Here is a 17,143-nt window from a genome sequence, read left to right as displayed (position 1 = left end):
CTTCGAAAGCCAACTTAACAAACAGATTCCTGACCATTTTGAATCCCACAGTACCTTCTCCGCTATGCAATCTGGCTTCAGAGCTGGTCATGGTTGCACCTCAGCCACGCTCAAGGTCCTAAACGATATCATAACCGACATCGATAAGAGACATTACTGTGCAGCCGTATTCATCGACCTGGCTAAGGCTTTCGACTCTGTCAATCACAACATTCTTATTAGCAGACTCAACAGCCTTGGTTTCTCAAATGATTGCCTCGCCTGGTTCACCAACTACTTCTCTGATAGAGTTCAGTGTGTCAAATCGGAGGGCCTGCTGTCCGGACTTCTGGCAGTCTCTATGGGGGTGCCACAGGGTTAAATTCTCGGGCCGACTCTCTTCTCTGTATACATCAATGATGTCGCTCTTGCTGCTGGTGATTCTTTGATCCACCACTACGCAGACGACACCATTCTAGACACTGTGTTAACTAACCTCCAGACGAGCTTCAATGCCATACAACTCTCCTTCCGTGGCCTCCAACTGCTCTTAAATTAAAGTAAAACTAAATGCATGCTCTTCAACTTATCGCTGCCTGCACTCGCCCGCCCGTCCAGCATCACTACTCTGGACGGTTCTGACTTAGAATATGTGGACAACTACAAATACCTAGGTGTCTGGTTAGACTGTAAACTCTCCTTCCAAACTCACATTAAACATCTCCAATCCAAAATTTTATTTCGAATCGGCTTCCTATCTCACAACAAAGCATCCTTCACTCATGCTGCCAAACATTCCCTCGTAAAACTGACCATCCTACCGATCCTCGACTTCGGCGATGTCATTTACAAAATAGCCTCCAACGCTCTACTCAACAAATTGGATGCAGTCTATCACAGTGCCATCCGTTTTGTCACCAAAGCCCCATATACTACCCACCACTGCGACCTGTACGCTCTCGTTGGCTGGCCCTCGCTTCATACTCGTCGCCAAACCCACTGGCTCCAGGTCATCTACAAGTCTCTGCTAGGTAAAGCCCCGCCTTATCTCAGCTCACTGGTCAACATAGCAGCACACACCCGTAGCACTCGCTCCAGCAGGTATATCTCACTAGTCACCCCCAAAGCCAATTCCTCCTTTGGCCGCCTCTCCTTCCAGTTCTCTGCTGCCAATGACTGGAACGAACTGCAAAAATCACTGAAGCTGGAGACTCTTATCTCCCTCACTAGCTTTAAGCAACAGCTGTCAGAGCAGCTCACAGATCACTACACCTGTACATAGCCCATCCAACTACCTCATCCCCATACTGCATTTATTTATTTAATCTTGCTCCTTTGCACCTCAGTATCTCTACTTGCACATTCATCTTCTGCACATTCTACCATTCCAGTGTTTAATTTCTATATTAAAATTACTTCGCTACCATGGCCTATTTATTGCCTTACCTCCCTTACTTGCACATGCTGTATATAGATTTTTCTACTGTATTATTGATTGTATGTTTGTTTATTCCATGTGTAACTCTGTGTTGTTGTATGTGTCGAACTGCTTTGCTTTATCTTGGCCAGGTCGCAGTTGCAAATGAGAACTTGTTCTCAACTAGCCTACCTGGTTAAATAAAGGTGAAATAAATAAAAATACCCATAACATGCTGCAGCCACCACCATGCATGAAAATATGAAGAGTGGTAACTCAGTGATGTGTTGGATTTGCCCCAAACATAACACTTTGTATTCAGGACATAAAGTTAATTTCTTTGCAAACTTTTGGGAAGTTTTACTTTAGTGCGTTATTGCAAACAGGATGCATGTTTTGGAATATTTTTATTCTGTACAGACTTCCATCTTTTCACTCTGTCATTTAGGTTAGTATTGTGGAGTAACTAAAATGTTGTTGATCCATCTCAGGTTTTCTCCTTTCACAGCCAATAAAATATGTAACTGTTTTTAAGTCACCATTGGCCTCATGGTGACATCCCTGAGCGGTTTCCTTCCTGTCCGGCAACTGAGTTTGTTAGGAAGGACACCTGTATCTTTGTAGTAACTGGGTTTATTGATACACCATCTAAAGTGTAATTCATAACGTCACCATTCTCAAAAGGTACATTCAATGTCTATTTTTTTTACCCATCTATCAATAGGTGCCATTCTTTCCAAGGCATTGGAAGAACCTCTCTGGTCTTTGTGGTTGAATCTGTATTAGAAATGTACTGCTCAACTGAGGGGCTTTATAGATAATTGTATGTGTGAGATACAGTGAGGAGGTAGTCATTGAAAAATCATGTTAAAACACTATTATTGCACACAGAGTGAGTCCATGCAACTTATGTGATTTTGTAAACACATTTTCACTCGTGAACTTATTTAGGCTTGCCATAACAAAGGGGTTGAATACTTATTGACTCAAGATATTTCAGCTTTTCATTTTGTATTAATTATTTAAAAAATTCTAAAAACATAATTCCACTTTTGAATTTATGGGATATTGTGCGTAAGCCAGTGACACAAAATCTAAATATAATACATTTTAAATTCAGGCTGTAACATAACAAAATTAGGAAAAAGTCAAGGGGTGTGAATACTTTCTGAAGGCACTGTACATCAGCCAAAGGTAGAGGCACAGAGGCTGTGATAAACCATTACAAAATCAGATATATGCAAACACTCCTGTATTGCACAAACTGAATAACACACAGACACTAAACACACACACACTCTCAATCACTCACTCAATAACTGAACTTACTGTACATTGTGTGGTTGTGCAGCAGAGAAAAATGTTTGAGCACTGAATTTGAGGCTGAGTCGGCAGGATTACAAGTCAAATCTGAGATCAGCAAAGCGAGGGTGTGTTGAGGTAGAGTTAGTGGTTTACTGCATGTCTACACCAGGAGAAAAAGTCATTACTGTAAGACCACACACTCTGTTCTAATCAGTCAATGACGAGGCCGAGCCAGTGTGTTAGTCAATTCTGTTTGGCCTCATTGTTTTTGAAATGAGCCCACTGGCTTTATTTGACTTGGCCCAGGCTTTCTCTAAAACAAGAGACCAAACAAGAATTCAATTATCTGCCAGAGTGAACCATCAACTCTAATCAATGACAAATGAAACCTCACCGCCCAGAGAACTCTAAGCCACTCAGGGTCTGGTTTGGGTACACTGAAAGGTGTATGTGTGTTATAGTATTATGTTCACCACTGAAGTAATAAACATCTCGGCTCCACAGAGTGGTTAAACCACATTATAAACTGGGTGGTTCGAGCCCTGAATGCTGATTGGCTGACAACCGTGGTATATGACAAAACATTTATTTTTACTGCTCTAATTAAGTTGGTAACCAGTTTATAATAGCAATAAGGCACCTCGGGGGTTTGTGATATATGGCCAATATACCACGGCTAAGGGCTGTGTCCAGGCACTCCACGTTGCGTCGTGCCGGCCTTATTGCTTAAGTACGTCTCTAAGAAAGGAGATCGAAAGGAAGAGCAGAGAGGAAGAGGAATAGCAAGATAAGGAGGGAGGAAAGGGCAGAGGGAGAGAGATATGCTCATAAATCTTTGAGAGCTATGTACACATAGGCTCCCTAGTTGCTAATTAGGAACGTCCAGAAGATACATTGAGCAGATGCTCCGCTGAGCTACGAAAACAAATCTCTCTTTTCCTCTGGGTGTGATACAGTCAATTGTGCTGAGTCACAGAACATTGTCTCAAAAAGGCATAATCACACTCACACCCCAGGTCATTAAGATTTGATGAGAGCGGGCTCTCTATCTCTGCCTGTCTGTCCAGGTGTGTTGTTGTGTGAGCAGCTGGGCAGGCAGAGTGACAGCACAGTCATCTAATATCCATAGAGTAACAGAGAGATGGCAGCTCCATCACTCAGCAGGCACCACCAGTCCCTATCCATCCACTTTTCATTCAGTCACCCACACACAGACACTGACTTCATTTACAGTGAAGGGGAGGGAATACAAAAAGAGATCGGGGACATTTTTACAATACACAACAAACTAATAACCCCATGACAACTCATAGACAGGTCTAATGCATAAAGTATATCATATTGCAGATTTCCCAGAACCCCTTTCAGAAAACACTTCAACCTTGTGCTCAATAGAAACAGCAAAATCCCTTGAAACCTCACGATGCAGTAAAAATGGTACAGCAATAACGTATAGGGAGGACTGGTAATGCACCTTTTGAAGGAAAACTTTCAAGTTGAACACTGGAGAAAAATCATCTCTATCTTATAAAAAAAAGTACATGTCATGTTTTAACAAATTTCAAGCTATTCTTATAATTTAAAAAGTTAACTTTTGTCTCTGAAGTGTCTAAGGACACTTGAGAGATCATCTATATGAAGGGTTAACTCCATCCCCCTTACTGTTCCAAAGTGCATAGCAATATTGTGTGAGGCAGAAAGACATGATTTTACTCTGTGAAACTGAGACACACAGTACATTGTGCACGGGAGCATACGATCTCAATCCTTATGGAAATCTCTTGAAACGCTAAACTTGATCAACTTTTAATAATACCGACAGAAGAAACAAAGAAAATAGCCACAAAGAGGTGAGTAGAGAGATCGCAAGGACGTTTGATGTATTCTCTTGTTTTCTTAAATTTAGAGTAGCTACAGTATTTGGGGTAAATTCTCTTTGGTAAAATGACTCATTTATATGCCATGTAAAGAAATTACTTATCAAGATTGATCCCATATGTGATCCCATCAGAATAAAACCTCTCAACTGGAAACTATGAAAAGCAGTACCACAGGGTACTGACTCCAGGAAATGCTTTATGGTTTCACCTCTGGTCTCTGTCTAGATACGGCCACCTCCAGCAGTCGCCTGTCTGAGGAGCCGTTCCTGTGCTCTGTCTGTCTACATGTGCTTACTGAGCCGGTCACCACTTCATGTGGACACAACTTCCGCAATGCCTGTATCAGCGGGTATTGGGATACCACTGACCTGAGCCAGTGTCCATTGTGTAAGGAGAAATTCTACAGAAGACCTGAGCTTCATGTCAACACAATGTTGAGAGGTTGTAGAACATTTTAAGATAACGATCAGAGGTTAAAAAAAATGAGTCCTCTGCCAAACCTGGGAAGTGTCCTGTGACATCTGCACTGGGAAGAGGCCTTGAAGTCCTGCCAGATCTCTTACTGTGAGACTCACCTGGTGCCTTAGAGAGTCTCAGCCTTAAAGAGACACAAGCTGATCAGTCCTGTGGAGAACCTAGAAGACAGGATGTGTAAGAAGCACGACAGACCTCTAGAGCTGTTCTGTAAGACTGACAAATGTGTGTGTGTCAGTTCTGCACAGACCACAAGTGTCATGACACTGTCCCTCTAGAGGAAGAGCGTGAAGAGAGGAAGGATAAATTGGGGAAGACCGAGACAGAAGTGCAACAGTTGATCCAGGAGCGACTACAGAATGTTTAGGAAATCAAACACTCAGGTCTCAGCAAGAGAGATATTTACATTGACTGACCCCCCCTTTGTTTTTACACTGCTGCTACTCACTGTTTATTACCTATTCATAGTCACTTTACCCCTACCTACATGTACAAATTACTGACTCGGTACCGGTACCCCCTGTATATAAAGCCTCATTATTGTTATGTTATTGTGCACTTTTTACTTTCTTTTTATTATTTAGTAAATATTTTCTTAACTCTATTTCTTGAACTGCATTGTTGGTTAAGGGCTTGTAAGTAAGCATTTCACGGTAAAGTCTACACCTGTTGTATTCGGCGCACGTGACAAATTAAATTTGATTTGAACTGTGATTTGTGGTAAAAACTCTGCCCCTCTGATCATCTCAGCTGTCAATCACACAGACTGATTAACAAGACTCTGATGTAGTGCTGGAACGGGAAACTATAACAGATCATAAATATATAAAACATAAATATGCATGCATGTTTAATCAAGTGATATTACAAATGATTAGCATTTCAACTACTGTCATCTGAAATCTTACAATCAAATAAAACATTGACTCTGATTTCTGTCTGAGCCTTACAATCATTTATTTGTATTTACTGAAAAGGAAAACTAATCAAAGGAAATTAACCTGAATAAAAACAGTATTAAAAGTTGCATGACTGATTATTATTATGTCTATATATTTCTATGTTCGACATTGCATGGGCTAAAGACAATGGGGCATATACACTCCAAATCTTAAGTGGATGATGCATCACTGTGTATATCCTGGTATGATAACAGATCTTCTGTGGTGAATGGAAAAGAGGAAGAGGAGATCCCATCCACTGAATGAATATCAGTCATGTAGAGAGATTCGGGGTGCATGTCTGGAACAGACAACAAATAGGCAGAGGTAGGAACTGAATACCATGTGTTCATTAATAACAGTCTGTCCACAGCTCATCTCCATGTGGAATAAAGTTATTGAGAGGTCAAAGCAATGATGGTTGAGAAACAATTAAAACAGTGTAAGAGAACTTGAACCTTACCGTGCTGTAAACACAGACACATCACGCAGTCATATTTCAAAGGAAGGAGCTCAGTAATGTCATTTCGCTGTATGGGGATCTTATGAAGGGTGTTGTATGTTTAACACCAGCACAAACCGTCTCAAATTTCGAATTGCTCTTCACGGACAGAAAACACACCAGTGAAAAGAACTAGACACAAAAACCACATAGATGATCACATCACTTGCTATCTAGACCGGTGAAAATGATGAGAACATCCCTGTTTAAAGTGTCCTCTTCATATTACTCTGTCTTGGTTGACTTGTGATGGTAAAATAAATGTATCAAGAATGTTTGTTATCACTACATATATTATGGCTGAACAATTCTAATGAATACATGTACTTGTAAAGCAGTCCTTATGATTGTTCTATTGTCAAAGTGTCTCAGAGCACTTGAGAGAGAGATCAGCCATATAAAGGGTTAACTCTGTTCCAGGAAGAGAAATAGTGTAGGAGCATTTCAACGTCACTATGTTGAACTGAAACTAAAGTGGAGAGAGAGAGAGAGAGAGAGTGTATGTTGTGCATGGGAGAAAACTCTCTCAAACTCGTCAGACATCTCTGTTAAACAACTTCAGAGTCTCAAATAGAAAGAACAGAGACAGCACTCCTACTCCCACAGACACAAGTGAGTAGAGATATTAACCTGGACAAGTGAACCTCGACTCTACCGTGTTTTAACGTTATTCTATTCTTTATCTCCGGTATGTTAAAGCAGCAATCAGCAGTTGAAGAAAATAACAAAGTGTACTCCCCGCCACTGTTTAGCTAAATACCTGAGGGATGTGGCTGGAGAAATGTAACCATTCTCAAATTCATAGACAGAGCAATGGATGCAAGGAATGACCATATAATTATAACCATGTTTTGAGGCTATACGTTACGTGTTTACATTTACTTTGTTTACAAACATTGGAGTAAAACAAGCTTATATTTTGGGTTCTCATGGAGTGTGACAGTTGAACTAAGCTCATGAGGCATTTATAAGTTAGATTCTTCAAGAATCGATGGGTACATATATTAATTTATAAGTCCAAATATGTCTGTATCTTCTGCAGAGTGCTTCTTTAAACTCTCTTATGTAAAACTACTAATTTCTATGTTTAAACCATGTATTACGTTCGGTTATTATCATCCCATAAGGCCATGTTGACAACTTTAAAGCTGAAACTATCGCGAGCTGACAGATTACAGGAAATTCTTCATTGTTTCACCTCTGGTCTCTGTCTAGATATGGCGTCCTCCAGCTGTCTCCTGTCTGAAGAGCAGTTCCTGTGCTCTATCTGTCTGGATGTGTTCACTGAGCCAGTCTCTACTCCATGTGGACACAACTTCTGCCAGGCCTGTATCAGACAGTACTGGGATAGCAATGACCTGTGCCAGTGTCCAATGTGCAAAGAGAAATTCTACAGGATCCCCAAGCTTCGCATCAACACTTTCATTGCTGAGATGGCTGCTCAGTTCAGGAATTCAGTTCAACCTAAAGCTACCAGAAGCCCAGACCAACACCAAGCCAAAGCCCAAGAAGTCCCTTGTGACATCTGCATTGGGACAAAGCTCAAGGCCCTGAAGTCCTGCCTGGTGTGTCAGACCTCTTACTGTGAGACTCACCTGGAGCCTCATCAGAGAGTTGCAGCCTTAAAGAGACACAAGCTGATCGACCCTGTGGAGAACCTGGAAGACAGGATGTGCAAGAAGCACGACAGACCTCTAGAGCTGTTCTGTAGGAGGGACCAGATGTTTCTTTGTGTCTTGTGCTTGAAAACAGACCACATGACTCATGACACTGTCCCTCTAGAGGAAGAGTATGGAGAGAGGAAGGCTCAGTTGGGGAAGGCTGAGGCAGAAGTGCAGCAGATGATCCAGGAGAGACTGCAGAAGGTTCAAGAGATCAAACACTCAGTTGATCACAGCAAGAGAGATACACAGAGGGAGATATCAGACAGTGTACAGGTCTTCACTGATCTGGTGCGCTCCATTGAGAGAAGCCAGGCTGAGCTCATTGAGGTGATTGAGGAGAAACAGAAAGCAACAGAGACGCAGGCTGAAGGACTTATTAAAGAGCTGGAGCAAGAAATCACTGAGCTACAGAGGAGAAGCACTGAGGTGGAGCAGCTCTCACACACTGAGGACCACCTCCACCTCCTCCAGAGCTTCCCATCCCTCTGCACCCCCCTACCCATCAATGACTGGTCTGAGATCAGTGTTAATAGTCATCTGTGTGTGGGGACTGTGATGAGAGCTGTATCTCAGCTGGAGGAGACACTGAATAAAGAGATGGAGAAGCTGCCTGAAGTCAAACTGAAGCGGATTCAGCTCTATGCAGTGGATGTAACTCTGGACCCTGATACAGCACATCACAAACTCATCATGTCTGAGGATGGAAAACAACTGAGGCATGGAGACACAATAAATCATCTTCCTGACAACATAAAGAGGTTTGATATATCTCCTTGTGTCCTTGGAAAGGAGGGCTTCTCTTTAGGTATATTTTACTTTGAGGTGATGGTTAAGGGAAAGACTAAGTGGACTTTAGGAGTGGCCAGAGAGTCTGTCAACAGGAAGAGGGCGATAACGCTGACCCCTGAGAATGGATATTGGACTGTGTGGCTGAGGAATGGAGAGTACAAGGCTCTTTCTAGCCCCAGTGTACCCCTCTCCCTGAGAGAGAAGCCCCAGAAGGTGGGGGTGTTTGTTGATTATGAGGAGGGTCAGGTCTCCTTTTATGATGTGGAGGCCAGGTCTCATATCTACTCTTTCACTGGCTGCACCTTCACTGAGAAACTCTATCCACTCTTGAACCCCTGTTTGAATGATGGTGGTAAAAACTCTGCCCCTCTGATCATCTCTCCTGTCAATCACACAGAATGATTAACAAGTCTATGAGATGTATTGTTGGAAAGGGATCTATTTTTTGTAACGAATCATACAAATCAGTAGCCTATATTAAGTCAAGTCACATTAAAAAGTTAATTATTTAACTTTTCATTTATATTCTTGCAATCTTACAATCAAATAACACGCTTTGTCCCTCTATTACACTGTCAGTGATCTGTAACAGTGTTTAGCAAGAATTGATGTCAATGCCTGCTATATAAATGTGTTGCCTTCAAAATGTTTGCCTGGCCAAAACAATCTATCTTTACTGCTAATAAAGACACATATTTCATGTCTTTGTTCAAAATTGCATTGGCAAAAGACAGTGGAGGCATGGACACTAAAGATTACTTGGGTGATGCATCACAGTGTTGATAACAGATAGAGTTTACAGTATTGTATTGCTTTTACCAGAGTGTCACACTGCTTTCCGCTAATGTGGCAAATGCAAAATGTTCAGGTGCATTTAAAAAGCATTAAGCGGTGTTAGGATTTGAATAAAACACACTCAAATACAAGCAGGCACGCACATAATCGCACTCACACACTATAGGATTAACCGGAAGTCAGTGTGTAAACTGTTCGAGTCAATCCTGCAATACAAATGTGCTGGGCCGCGGGTGTGAAAGATTCAGCAGGCTACTGGCATTACACATCTGGCAAAAAAATTACTGTAGCTCTGTTGGAATCACTTTAATAGATAACTTTGACACCTTCTGGAAACAGAAGACACTCTACGGCAGGTTTTCCCAAACTGGGGTACGCCAAATAAAAATGTGATTCACATTTTTTAAAATTAAAACATTATAATCCTGCTACTACTATTATTACTACACCTGGACCTTTCGACAACACAAGTTGGTCTGCTTCCACGAGCACATGCAATGCTAGCATCAGTAATTCTACATTCGTTGTTAGCCAAGCTAGCACGGACACTGACAGTTGTGAAACTGATTAAGCCGAAGAAATACTGCCCCCTTACTTGGGAAAGCACAGAACAAAAGAAAGGGACATTGGACCATCGAAGAGGCGCATATATGATGAGAACTACATTGATTTGGGGTTCACTTATATTGGGAGTAGTGCCTTTCCTCAGTCACGGTGTGTTATATGTGCAAATGTACTATCTCACAACTCGATGAAACCGTCACTCTTGCGCAGACATTTAAAAACAAAACATGCCAACTTGAAAAATCAGCCAAGGGAATTTTATGAGCGAGAATTAAGACAACTTTCGAGTAGTAAGACGTGTATAAAAGCAACAGATACCATTAAGAAAGGGGCTAGAAGTGTCTTATATGGTGAGCTACCGAGTGGCTAGGACAGGCAAGCCCCATACTATTGTGGAGGACTTAATTCTTCCTGCTGCCGCGGATATGGCTGGGACAATGCTGGGGGAAAAGACCACAAAAAAACTATACAATGTCTTCATCAAACAACACTGTTTCACAACGCATCAATGACACGGCAGGAGATGTTTTGTAACAATTACTGCTTCGTATACAAGCCAGTGAATTCTATGCATTACAGCTGGATGAGTCAGACTCATCAGGGCCTGATACAGCTCCTGGTATATGTCCGTTATGTTTATGGAGAGTCAATTAAGAAAGACATCCTCTTCTGTAAACAGGAGAGGATAGTGGGGTGGTAACGCGCGTGCAAGCAGTTGCTCCTCACACCGCTTGGGTACACTGCAGCATCCAGCGAGAGGCTCTTGCTGCCAAGGGAATGCCTGACAGATGGAAAGACGATTTGGACACTACAATGAAAATGGTTAACTTTGTTAAAGCAAGGCCCCTGAACTCGCATGTATTTTCTGCACTATGCAATGATATGGGCGCTTTTACAAAATACAAAAGTGAGCTGGTTATCAATTGGCAAAGTATTGACACATTTATTTAAATTGACAGACAAGCTTAAAGTTCTTTACTGATCATAATTTTCACTTGTCTGACTGCTTGCATGATGACAAGTTTCTCACATGACAGGCTTATCTGGGTGATGTTTTTTCTCGCCTGAACGATCTGAATTTTGGATTACAGCGACTCTCCAAAACTATATTCAATGTGCGGGACAAAATTGAGGCAATTATTAAGAAGTTCTTAAAGTTCTTCTGTCTGCATTAACAAGGACAACACACAGGTCTTTCTATCATTGTATGATTTTTTATGTGCAAATGAACTCAAGCTTACGGACAATGCCAAATGTGATATAGTGAATCACCTGAGTTGGGTGTGCAATTTCGCAGGTACTTAACCGAAATGGATGACACAAACAACTGGATTCGTTATCCCTTTCATGCCCTGCCTCCAGTCCACTTACCGATATCTGAACAAGAGGTCCTCATCGAAATTGCAACAAGCGGTTCTGTGAAAATGTAATTTAATCAGAAGCCACTGCCAGATTTCTGGATTGGGCTGCACTCAGAGTATCCTTCCTTGGCAAATCATGTCAACACCGATGCCCTTTGCAACCACGTACCTATGTGAGAGTAGATTCTCGGCCCTCACTAGCATAAAAACTAAATACAGGCACCGACTGTGTGTGGGAAAAGACAGACTCTCTCCAATACAACCAAACATTGCAGAGTTATGTGCATCCTTTCAAGCACACCCTTCTCATTAACCTGTGGGGATTTATTCACAATTTTTGATGAACAAATACAGTTTTATATGTAAGATGGCTAAATAAAGAGCAAGATTATTGATTATTATTTGTGCCCTGGTGTCACGATCGTCGTAACTTTGAAGAGAGGACCAAGGCGCAGCGTGATAGAAAGACATCTTCTTTTTATTAGAAAGACGAAACACGAACAAAAACAACAAACAGACGACCGTGAAGCTATTCAAACAAAATAGTGCTGACACTAAACACTACACATAGACAATTACCCACAATAGCCTAATGCCTATGGCTGCCTTAAATATGGCTCCCAATCAGAGACAATGAATGACAGCTGTCTCTGAGAACCATTCAGGCAACCATAGACTTACCTAGACACCTACACTCAACACAAACCCATACACTCTACCAAAACCCCCTATACCATACAACCACCCAAGACGAGACAAATACACACAAACATCCCCCCTGTCACACCCTGACCTAACCAAAATAATACAGAAAACAAAGATAACTAAGGCCAGGGCGTGACACCTGGTCCTATAAGAGCTCTTTGTCACAACCCACGAGCCGTGTTGTGAAAAAAACATACACTCATTCTTATGTTTAATAAATATAGCGTATACTGTGTGTGGCAGGCTTACAATGATGGCAAAAAAACAAAATTTGAGAGTGCGCTGACCCTGGTGCTAGAGGGGGTACGCAGCTGGAGGTTGAACGTTTGAAGGGGTACGGGACTATAAAAAGCTTGGGAACCACTGCTCAACAGGAATGACGGAGTCCATCCAAATCATCTTAGCTCCTGGACTCTTTCCATGCATTTCAAAGCTACATTAACACAATGACTTATCAATGACCCAAGACACGCTCAAGACCTACCACTGTGACAATGAGTCTTCATAATGCTGTATCAAATGTACATTATCCCAGGGGCGTTGGCAAACACAATGTAAGTAACTTAATTGATGTCCCCCTAACTGCCCTGAATATCTCTGTTGATCGTACAGCCATTGTATGCAGTGATCATGTGCCTATGAACCAGAGTTACACTGTTAGCACTGAGGCGGTGTGCTCTAGTAGGAAGTCCACTGTGCGCAGCTCACCGTGCACTATCAGCTCCAATATAAATAACATGAGCATGTCTACTTCGGATAAGCTTCCCCAGTAAAACATCAAACAAATCAAGCAACCCAGAAACGTGCTAAAAATAGCCCATTTTAACATATGTAGCCAAAGAAACAAGGGTTGTGAAGTCAATAACTTTCTTCTAACAGATGACATTCATATTCTGACTAGGGTTTGCACATTTTGGGGAATATTCAGAGGTGGAAACTTTGTGGGAATTAACAGGAATATATGCAAATTAATATTAATACCATTTAAATGTAGTTGTTTTTTGCATTGGATATATTTACCATATCTGGAGACAGAAACATAAACCTTTTACCTTATCATACTGAAAGTAGACATCATTGCAAATGATTAAATCCTTCCAATAGAAAACATTTTTTGTTACGAATTGAATTTTAATTAAATGAGCTGACTCTTCACATGGGATGATTTCACTGAACAAAAGGGAATATTGAATGATCCCCAATGATCCATCGCATCTCCCAAAAACGTTTACAACATACATCTGTAAAATGATAGTTTCTAGACTAAAGCTTTGGATGTCTTCCTCTCGGGCTTCCATGTCTTCTCCCTGGACCTCCTCAATGTCCACCTCTTGAACATCAGACTCTGAGGCCTCATCTTCACTGTCACTTTCCAAGCTTGTTGAGGATGGCTCGTTGTCAGGCTCAAAAAGACTCAAAATATGCCCGGATGGCCCCCAATTTTTCAACCCTTGTATTGGTCAGCCTGTCGCGTGCTTTGGTGTGTGTGCTCTCAAACAAGGACCAGTTGCGCTCTGAGGCGGCTGAGGTTGGTGGGATTTGGAGGATGATGGAGGCAACATGGGACAAAGCCTCAGATTCACAAAGTCCCTTCCACCAGGTGGCTGATGAGATATGTGCATATTGCATCTGCATCCCAAAGCCATTGCTTGGAAGTGTACTTCGTCAGACTGCCAAGAACCTTGCCCTCATCCAGGCTAAGGTGGCGAGAAACGGTAGTGATGACACAATAGGCCTTGTTGATCTCTGCACCGGACAGGATGCTCTTGCCAGCATACTTGGGGTCTAACATGTACGCTGCGGCGTGTATGGGCTTCAGGTAGAAGTCTTCATGCTTTTTGATGTATTTCAGAACTACTCTACTTGGAGCAACAGTGAAGTGTGCAGGGCAGTACGGATTTCTTCTCTTACATCTGCAAGCAGAGTCTGAACATCAGACAAGATGGCATTGTCTCCCTCAATCCGTGCAATGGCTACTGCTATAGGTTTCAAGAATTTCAGGCTGCTTACCACGCTCTCCCATAATACATCATCCAGGATGATCCTCTTGTTGGGGCTGTCCATATCAGCAGACTGTGAAATGGCCATTTCTTGGAGAGACTCCTTCCCCTCCAGGAGACTGTCAAACATGATGATGACCCCAACGGGTGTTGCTGGGCAGCTTTCAATGTGGTGCTCTTATTCTTCTCACTTTGCTTGGTGAGGTAGATTGCGGCTATAATTTGATGACCCTTCACATACTTAACCATTTCCTTGGCTCTCTTGTAGAGTGTATCCATTGTTTTCAGTGCCATGATGTCCTTGAGGAGCAGATTCAATGCATGAGCAGCACAGCCAATGGGTGTGATGTGAGGGTAGGACTCCTCCACTTTAGACCAAGCAGCCTTCATGTTCACAACATTGTCTGTCACCAGTCTGTCACCACCACCTTATGTGGTCCAAGGTCATTGATGACTGCCTTCAGCTCATCTGCAATGTAGAGACTGGTGTGTCTGTTGTTTCTTGTGTCTGTACTCTTGTAGAATACTGGTTGAGGGGTGGAGATTATGTAGTTAATTATTCCTTGCCCACAAACATTCGACCACCCAACAGAGTTTATTGCAATACAGTCTGCGTTCTCTATGATTTGCTTGACCTTCACTTGAACCCTGTTGAACTCTGCACCCAGCAAATGTGTAGATAAAGCATGTCTGGTTGGAGGGGTGTATTCAGAAATCTCTTCCAATAAACATTGCCTGTGCGCATCAGAGGTGAACCAGTTGCATACACAGCTCAAGCAAGACATTCATCAGCATTATCTGACTACGTTCCTCCACTGAGTCAAAAAAACTTGATTCCAGGAGGGCCATGAGCTGTTGCTATCGATAAGGTGTCTGATTCATAATTTTCACCTCGAATAGAAGTAGAGGGACTTTTGTCAGAAGTTGCTTGTTGTGATCGCTGAGGGAACTTTATGCACTTGGCCAGATGATTCTGCATCTTTGTTGCATTCTTCACATATGATTTGGCACAGTATTTGCAAATGTACACAACTTTTCCTTCTACATTAGCTGCAGTGAAATGTCTCCACACATCAGATAGTGTAAAGATGAGATTTTTTATTTATTTTTTACCTCAAATCCAATTCCATGTACAGATAAATAGTTAAGCAGTTAGAATAAACAACTCCTTTGTAAGATACATGTTTTAAAATGAAACATGTATGGAAACACGTGAATTAACATTCCTCAGTTAGCACGCTCAAGCAAGCTAAAACCCACATGGTAGAAAAAACTAACTAGCAGAAATTGTTAACAAGTTAGAAATGATTTAAACACACTTTGCTGTAGGCTACTATTTACTAGTTAAGAAAAAATTATGTATGTAATCTAAAATATATTCACCCCACCCAGTATTGTAATCAAAACTAACCAGAACGCATGTAGTCCTTGGCTCAAACAGTGTAGTAGTGTGGGCTCAATAGCATCTCATTAGTGTGCAAGATCTTGAGAATCTGCTGTACATGTGATGGAAGAATGCACCGTGCATGCAGATGGTTGCAATTTCATTGAATTGGGGTAGTTGAACCAAAATATGCCACAAGACCTAGAATTGCCATGTGTATCCCACAAAAAAAGGTTCACTGTTTTAAGCTAACTTTTTAGATGAATTGAACAAAATTCCCCAAATTCCAGGGCTTAACTTCCCAAGGAAAATTTCCGACATTTCCGGGAAGTTTCTGACCCTTTGCAACCCTAATTCTGACTCTCTCTGAAACTCACTTAGATCAGTGAATCTCATCTAGGGGGTGGGAGGATTTTAATAAATAATTTTGAAAGGTATGTGACACATCCAATCAGAAAATACATATCTTCTTCTGACAGCTAGCTTGATTGACAGCTAACAATGCAGATTTGTTCTGCAGTTATTGCACATGTGGATAGGTAGCTGTCATTTTACTCATGTAGGCTAGCTGTCAGAGTAAAATCATGGACAAGTTTTTAAAAACGTGCAGCTCCCTCGTCTACTGCTGCTTCCAATGTCAACAAGGCAGACAACCCGGTCCCTGTCAAGAAGAGAAAATATGACTCTGACTTCATCAAATATGGTTTTACATAGGGTGCATTAGTAAATTTGCTCTGGCTATCTACTCAGATTTCAGAGCACTCTCGTCTGAGTGTGCCAGAGCGCAGAATAACTGATACATTTACGAACACACCCATATATAGAAGACAGACAGGGTGAGTAGACAGTATTGCGTCCTATGCAACGAGCTGTTAGCTAATGAGAGCATGAAACCCTCCAAAATGAAACGTAATCTGGGCACCAAGCATCCAAGCAACAAAGATAAAACAGCAGAATATTTTTTTTTAAAGGAAATGTCACTATCCGGAGGCCTCACAAGATTCATTGAACAAGGTATGCATGGTACATGAAAGGGCATTTCACGCATCATACCTTGTGGCTCACCGCATTGCTAAGTGCAAAAAAGCCCACACCAGTGCAGAGAATATCATACTACCTGCTGCGATTGATATGTACATTGAAATCTTGGGAGAGTCAGCCGCCAACAAACTTAAAACCATCCCACTATCCAATGAAACCATGAGGAGGAGAATCCAGGACATGTCTGAGGACATAACACGCCAGACATCATAGAGCATTAGTGCAAATGGCCATTACGCACTGCAGCTTGATGAATCCACAGATGTGGCTAACCATGCCATTCGAATGGTCTATGTCAGACACCAACTCTGCAGAGCCTGTCTTTAACACAATGGATACGTA

At 41.8% G+C, this 17,143-nt stretch overlaps 2 protein-coding genes across 3 annotated transcripts in view; one reads left to right on the top strand and one right to left on the bottom strand.

The window, feature by feature from the left end:
• LOC120050038 (protein O-mannosyl-transferase TMTC1-like) overlaps positions 1–17,143 on the bottom strand; it is a 111,456-nt gene that overhangs the window by 63,277 nt on the left and 31,036 nt on the right. The window lies entirely within an intron of this gene.
• On the top strand, positions 7,020–9,564 carry LOC120050039 (E3 ubiquitin-protein ligase TRIM39-like). The gene is made up of 2 exons (XM_038996649.1): positions 7,020–7,110; positions 7,714–9,564. Exon 2 carries the CDS (start codon positions 7,716–7,718, stop codon positions 9,351–9,353), a length of 1,638 nt encoding a protein of 545 aa, XP_038852577.1. The 5' UTR covers positions 7,020–7,110; positions 7,714–7,715; the 3' UTR covers positions 9,354–9,564.

This window comes from Salvelinus namaycush, chromosome 6, assembly GCF_016432855.1.
Source record: "Salvelinus namaycush isolate Seneca chromosome 6, SaNama_1.0, whole genome shotgun sequence".
Taxonomy (NCBI): Eukaryota; Metazoa; Chordata; class Actinopteri; order Salmoniformes; family Salmonidae; genus Salvelinus; species Salvelinus namaycush.
This window is presented reverse-complemented; position numbering and strand designations above follow the sequence as displayed.